At 35.7% G+C, this 7,727-nt stretch overlaps 1 protein-coding gene across 6 annotated transcripts in view; it reads left to right on the top strand.

The window, feature by feature from the left end:
• Positions 1 to 7,721, top strand: part of LOC106871852 (TNF receptor-associated factor 4) — a 59,329-nt gene extending 51,608 nt beyond the window's left edge. For all 6 annotated transcript variants that reach the window (XM_014918575.2, XM_014918579.2, XM_014918577.2 and 3 more), the window contains 6 exons: positions 2,796 to 2,847; positions 3,301 to 3,405; positions 3,750 to 3,911; positions 4,370 to 4,531; positions 5,777 to 5,932; positions 6,721 to 7,721. In XM_014918575.2, coding sequence (XP_014774061.1) covers positions 2,796 to 2,847; positions 3,301 to 3,405; positions 3,750 to 3,911; positions 4,370 to 4,531; positions 5,777 to 5,932; positions 6,721 to 7,335 — 1,252 coding nt within the window. In that variant the 3' untranslated portion in view covers positions 7,336 to 7,721. The remainder of the gene's footprint in view (positions 1 to 2,795; positions 2,848 to 3,300; positions 3,406 to 3,749; positions 3,912 to 4,369; positions 4,532 to 5,776; positions 5,933 to 6,720) is intronic.
• Positions 7,722 to 7,727: the final 6 nt, after the last annotated feature.

Below are 7,727 nucleotides of genomic sequence, written 5' to 3'. Positions count from 1 at the left end.
AATACTAACATTACTAAACTACTAACTCTAATACTAACATTACTAAACTACTAACTCTAATACTAACATTACTAAACTACTAACTCTAATACTAACATTACTAAACTACTAACTCTAATACTAACATTACTAAACTACTAACTCTAATACTAACATTACTAATCTACTAACACCAACATTACTAAACTACTAACACCAACTCTAACATTACTGAACTACTAACTCTAATACTAACATTACTGAACTACTAACTCTAATACTAACATTACTGAACTACTAACTCTAATACTAACATTACTAAACTACTAACACCAACCTTAACATTACTAAACTACTAACTCTAATACTAACATTACTAAACTACTAACACCAACCTTAACATTACTAAACTACTAACTCTAATACTAACATTACTAATCTACTAACTCTAATACTAACGTTACTAATCTACTAACTCTAATACTAACATTACTAAACTACTAACTCAGTTACTCACATTACTAAACTACTAACTCAGTTACTCACATTACTAAACTACTAACTCTAATACTAAAATTACTAAACTACTAACACCAACTCTAACATTACTAAACTACTAACTCTAATACTAACATTACTAAACTACTATCACCAATACTAACATTACTAAACTATTAACTCTAATACTAACATTACTAAGCTACTAACTCTATTATTAACATTACTAAATTACTAACTCTAATAATAACATTACTAAACTACTAACTCAGTTACTAACATTACTAAATTACTAACTCAGTTACTAACATTACTAAATTACTAACTCTAATACTAACATTACTAAACTACTAACACCAATACTAACATTACTATACTGACTCAGTTACTAAACTATTGACTCGATTACTAACATTACTAACTCGACTACTAACGTTACTAAACGACTAACTCTAATACCAACATTATCAAACTACTAATACCAATGCTAGCATCATTGTACTATTAACAATACTGAACTAGCACAGAACTACCATCACCTAAACTATACTCGTGTGAATCCTTCATGAAAACTCTTTTGTTACACTCAGAGTACCACTGTATCTGGTGTTGGTGTAACCAAAGAAATATTAAGGAATAATGTCTGTCTTTTCTAGAATCTGATCACTAACACCTCCTCACTGATGTCTAACTAAACCTATCATCTAAGTAATACATATTACAGATGTAACCATTTGCCACTATTTCTTTTGTGCAAGTGGAAGTTTTTATGGGGTTTCTTCACCTATTTTCTCTCTGCTGCCCTTTTCGGTGATGATAATGTCTTATATGTCAACTGGTTGGTTATACAGTCTCTCCCGTTATTCTATGCCAGGCAAAGGGGTCACTTTTTTGTTTTCTGCTAAATCCTTCCTTTCCTGCTTTCAATTGCATCCATGTATCAGCACACGTGTGTGTATATATATATTTATATATGTATGTGTGTGTGTATATATATGTATATGCGCATATGTGTGTATGTCTATGCATGCATGTGTGTGTATGTATATATGTGTGTGTCTATGCATGTGTGTGTGTTTTCAGCGTGTGTTTGTGTCTGGACTACCCTCCAGGGCCCTGCACATATTCTCTGTTATTGCATGCATCTATATTCTTTGTTTCTGGAACTTTTTGCTGTCAAAATGCCTCTTGAGGTGATGTGGGTCGCACGCATGACGTTTGGTTTCCTGTTGTGGTTTATGTGTGTAAAAAAAAAACTTATAAATAATCGAATCCTATCACTTGTCTTATCTTTGTTGTCTATGCTTATACACACACACATACATTCACACACACGTGAACATACACACACATATGCATGCACACTCAGATATATTTACAGTTACACACATCCATACACATCTGTTCACTTAGTTCATATTTTAAAAGTAAAAATGTATATTGAGTTCTAAAAACAGAATATTATGTTGGCAACAGAAAGAATTATCTAAAAAGACACAAGATAATATTGTTAACCACTAAAGGCTACAGGCTTTTGATCCCAACCAACTTTTGATTGGGGCTAAAATTTTCGTATATATATTTTTGATAAGGGTAGGCATTGTTATTTGTAAACTTAAGATCCACTGAATTAAAGAACAACACAACCAGAACATTTCTCTAATGTCTAAAGCTGTTTAACCTCTTAATATTTCATCCTGTATATTTTCGTTCAGAGATGTCTAATAACTATATATTTGAACGAAACTATACGTTCACTGTACTCTTGAGGTATCCATCACTTCTTTCTAATCCAAAATACTTCGTTCATCGTGTTATTCTTGTTTTCTGGCATTAACGATCAGTAACTTCATACTTTAGTTTAGCATTTTGGCAAAACGAAGGCCTGATTAAACTCTTAATATTTCATCCTGTATATTTTCGTTCAGAGATGTCTAGTAATTATATATTTGAACGAAAATATACGTTCACTGTACTCTTGAGGTATCCGTCACTTACTTTTTTTAACACAAAATACTTCGTTCATCATGTTATTCCCGTTTTCTATCGTTAACTACCAGTAACTATCGTTTCTATCAGTAACTTCATCATAGATCATAACTGATCCAAAATAATTTGTGTACTTATTCTTCCTTATATAAAATACAAAATAAATAATATTAATAAAATTTTTTTTCCATGGAAATTGAAACCAAAATGTTCGTTAAGTGGTTAAGTCTCCTTCTACAGAATGTTATAATTTGCCTTGTCTTTATTTTCTTCCTTATTGATTTCATTTTTCTTTGATTGTCCCCTTTTTTTCTCCCTTTCTTTCACAGTGCTGGTGTATTCAAGTGCCCTGAAGATGACAAACCTCTCGACTACAGCAAAGTAAGTTCTTCTCATTACACATTCATTTGGTGGTGGTTTGTTGCTAATTCTGTGACTGGACTAAACTTCGGTAAGACAAACACAGGAACTGCGAGCGTCTGAGCTTAATGGACATCTTAACACCACACGGTCTGTTAACTCTGGATGACCATTATATGAATATTAGAATTAGATCTAGTACTATTGTCACTAATACTGTACTAAAACTTGTTCAGTGTATAGATATTGTACAGGGCTAATGTTTCTGCCTCCCAAATCCACTCACAAGGCTTTGGTTGACCAGATATAGAAGACACTTGCCCAAGGTACCACACAGTGGGACTGAACCCAAACCCATGTGGTTAGGAAGCAAACTTCTTACCACACAGTCATGCCTCTGCCTATTTCAAATAAATAAAAATATTGATTGGTGATTCCATTGAGTTCCTGCATTGTTTGTTCTTTCCGTTCCAGCTTTATCCTGATAACAACCTTTACACAGAGATCACAACCAGTCTGATCCGCTGCAAACACTACAAGGATGGATGCAAATGGGTTGATCAACTGGGAAAATTACAGGTAAGTTTAATGATTATTTATTTTAATTAAGCATTTGATGTCCTTTCGTTAATAATTTTTGAATTGTTAAATTTACATATTTAAGTTGAAGAAGGGGGGGAAAGGGGGGAAATAAGAGAGTTGAAGGCTTAATTGAGTTCTAATGAATAACTATTATTGCATGGAGGTCATTACATTTGGCAATTGTGGCAAAATTATTGATTCTTGAACAATTATATACTTACGTTCTGTGTGTGTGTGTGTGTAATTTTAAGCATTAGAAAATTCAATGTGCAAAAATGTAGATCAACAACTTTATTCAAATGCCTGGATTAACCAATTTTGTTGTTGTTCCTCTTCTTCAGAGTCATCTCGATATCTGTCGCTACGATGCTGTGTCCTGCCCCAACAGCTGTTCCGCTCTCCTCTCTCGCATGTGTGTCCATGACCATCTAGAATTTACCTGCCCAAGACGACGGGTACTGTGTAAATTTTGTGGAAACGAGTTTTCTGGAGAGCAATTTGAGGTAAGTCTTTCTCCTTCCATTTTCTCCAGTCATCATCATCATCATCATCATTCTAATTTAATTTAATTAATTACCAGTGTTCCACCATACTCCTTATGCTTTATAAGCATGATTTTCACAGAGAAAATTGGAGAGTAGGGAGGGGGGGCGAAAGATAATCAGAGACAAACTTAACCCCTTTGTTGCCAATGGAGACAATATTTCTCTGAACCTCTTCCATCCCTTCAATCTTACCAACTGCGTTATTACTTTAGTCCTAGAATTATAATATTTGAGATGTCTCCTTTCCCAATTTAAGACAGTAGGGTGTAATCTGAGGAAGATTTGGCTTCTATTTCTAACAAATCAAGCTTCCAGATAGAGGCCCCTTCAAATGTTCCAACTTTTTCTAACGCTCACCGAAAGACCATTTTGCTACTTTTGTAGTCTCAGACAAACCATTTTTATTGCTTCTGTAGAATCACAATGGCAACTGTCCATATGAATCCGTGTGGTGCGAGAACAAGTGTGGCGCTCGCCTTGACAGACGACATCTCTCAAATCATATGAAGAATGAATGCCACAAAAGAACTGTCCTGTGTCAGTATTGTAAACGAGAATTTGTAGAAGAAACATTACAGGTAAGTTCTCCCAAGAATTCTTCCTTGCAATAACAGCCCTGTCTGGAATCTAGAAATAATGATGAACGAGAACGACGACAACTCTGCCATCTTCATTGAAGGCAAACAGGTCTGAGAGAGATGTAGCCCCGAATACAGTGGAGCCTCAGTTTAAGAGTTTTATTCATTCCTGAAGGTCATTCATCTCCCAAAATGTTATAAACAAAGTATTTTCCCAATTGGAAATTCAAAAGGTGTTGTGTCGACACCCCCAGGTGAAGAAGTAGGATCTCCCAAGACATATAAATAGAGGTAGTTTGGCCATGGTAGGAGTGTCGAGTAGCAGTCTAGTAGTAGTTGTGTAGCGGTTGAGTAGAGATCATCCGAAGGTGCTAGATAGCAGTAGAGCTGAGACATAACAGAAGGCAAAACAAATGCAAGCAGGGTCATTAATGACTTTGTAGGTATTTCATTATGTTGCCATAACATACGACAGAGTATATTAAACACTTTTATAAATCAATATGCATTGAGTGGGAGCTGGAAGTCTTTGATGCTCTTCTGCTGATATTCCCAGTTTGTTGTCACCAACTGTTGTTGCTGGTTTGTGTTTGTTATTCAAGACACTGTTCATCAAAGCTGAGACAATTTAGGTTTTAAAAAATTGTTCATAAACCGATTTGTTTGTGATTGAAAGGCATTTGTAAACTGAGGCTCCCCTGTATAACTGAAACACGGTAGAAGAGGCTTTTTTAGGTCCTGTCACAGACAACCCGTCTTGTGTGCCAGTGACACAGTAAGATGATGTTGGTAGTGATGATGATGATGATGATGACAAAAATGTACGTAGGCGGACAGTTTTCAGTTTTCTTTGATGCTGTTTCAACATAATTATAAGGAAAGAAGCGGATAATGGTGGCGAGCTGGCAGAATCGTTGACAGGTCAGGCAAAACGCTTGGCAGCATTTCATCTGCCTTGACACTCTGCGTTAAGAACATGAATTGTGACTAAGGTTTGGTGGAAGATTTTAATTCAGAACTTTTGAAAACAAGGCATTTGTAACTAAAGAGCCAGAAGTGGTTTCAGCTGGGTTTCATATCAAAAGGGTTGATATATACCTCACAAATATATACAGATATTAAATATTCTATTTGCTTTATGTTCAAACTAGCCAGATCTCCAGGCTATGATGCTATTGAATAATCTGAATGCTAAAGGGTTAAAAATATCTTAAACTGACTTTTATTTATCTTTCTCTCTCTCAGACTCATCAATACAAATGTCCCCGATTCCCTGTGCAATGTCCCAATCAGTGTGAAACAGCAAAAATCCCCAGAGAAGAGGTCGAAGTTCACATTCAAGAACGTTGTCCTTCTGTTTCAATTACTTGTGCTTTTAAAGAGGCTGGCTGCAAGACCAAGGTAAGAATTTATCTTATGGTTCAATTCTGTTAATGTTCTACACACAAATACACCACAATATACATAAGTGACAGTACGTCAGGTGTGTATACAGTTAACAACACACACAGTATCGGATATATATATAGTAAAATAACGATTCAGATAGAATGAGTTGTATCAAATAGGATATTCCAGTTGTGTACACAGGAAGTTAATAGACACCTTTAATTTTCAAAATCTTTTATTTGAAATTAATTGGTTGAAGGAGAGGTTTTCTTCTAGCTGCTCGTCCATAATACCCAAGCTTATGCAGATATGTAGCACACGTTCTTGGACTAAATTCTAGCTGTTTTGCAATGTCAGAAGCCTTCGAACGGAGTTAGTTTTCCATAATTCTCTTCAAACAGTGAAGCATCCTTTCTGAGGACCCAGGTCGGCCAGGACGAGAATCTGTTGATTCCTTTCCTTGGCTTTTGAATTGCACCATAATTCTATTAACAGTAGCAAGAGGAATTTGAAGATTTTCGGCAATTTTTCGCTGGCTAAGACCAGCCTCAGATTGCCCAACAATACCTCTGACAGTCAGGTGTGTATATAAAAGACAACACACATCTTTGATAATATATCAGGTGTGTATACAGGAGATAGATAATACACACTTCTGACAATATCAGGTATGTTTATAGACACCTGACAGTATCAGGTGTATCTGTAGTAAGAAAGACATTCTGACACGACAAACATTTTGGATGAAGTTGGATACTTGAATATTAACAAATTTTTTTATTTCTTTACCATTTTTCTAGTGCCAAAGGTTCCATTTGGACAGTCATATGGAAGAAAATATCAAACGCCATTTGAGCTTGGTCTGGGAACTGGTACGACAGCAACAGCAGGAGATTCGTCAACTGAAGAACGCTCTTCATGCCAGTACACAGATCACCAATGGAAGCTACATTTGGAAGATCAGTGACTACAAGACAAAATATTTAGAGGCTGCCTACAAAGGAGCCAAAGAACTGACTTGTCAACCGTTTTACACATCAAGGAATGGTTATAAAGTATCGGCATCGGTTTTTCTGAATGGTTACGGGAATTCAGATGGCAAATATCTTTCGTTGTATTTTAAAATCTTACCAGGAGAGTATGATAACATACTCGAATGGCCATTCCGGCTTCCAGTAACCTTTACCTTGTATGATCAAGCTGCTGACCCTGACAAACGTAAGAACATTGTGGAACGTTTTGTACCTGATCCTACAAGGAAACAGTTCAAGAAGCCCCACCCCGACATTGAAACACTCGGATTTGGCTACCCCAAATTCCTTTCTTTGGAGACTCTAAAGACCAGAAATTTCATTAAAGACGATGCTTTGTACATCGGGATTTCTGTAGACAACAAAACATTTATAGTGCCATGAATGGGTTTTCTGTTTCAAAGTTTGGTTATTGTTCTTGAAAAGATCGTTTAAGAGTCAGCACATTTGCTGTTCTTGGCATCTTCGTATCTTAAAAAAATTTTTTTTTTTTTTTTGGTAGATTACAAACGCCAGAAAAGAAAAATGCAAGAGGAAATGTTTTTTTTTTCCATGTTGCACTCTGCTGACCCTTATTTTGAAAGATCTGCAGTATCGGGAGGCATTCCCCCACCCCACTACAACTTTTAGTCATGGCCAGCTGTTCCTCTTCTCTGAGGCATACAACTGGGTTTATTCCCAAATACGATGCCCTCAAATTTATACAACTTTCTGTTGTGATGTTTTGCAATATTTATTAATTAAAAACATAACTTCATATTCACAGATTAGTTTAG

The sequence above is a fragment of the Octopus bimaculoides genome, chromosome 26, assembly GCF_001194135.2.
Source record: "Octopus bimaculoides isolate UCB-OBI-ISO-001 chromosome 26, ASM119413v2, whole genome shotgun sequence".
NCBI classification, from domain to species: domain Eukaryota; kingdom Metazoa; phylum Mollusca; class Cephalopoda; order Octopoda; family Octopodidae; genus Octopus; species Octopus bimaculoides.
Note: the sequence above shows the minus strand (reverse complement) of the source record. Positions and strands in the feature narration are given on the sequence as shown.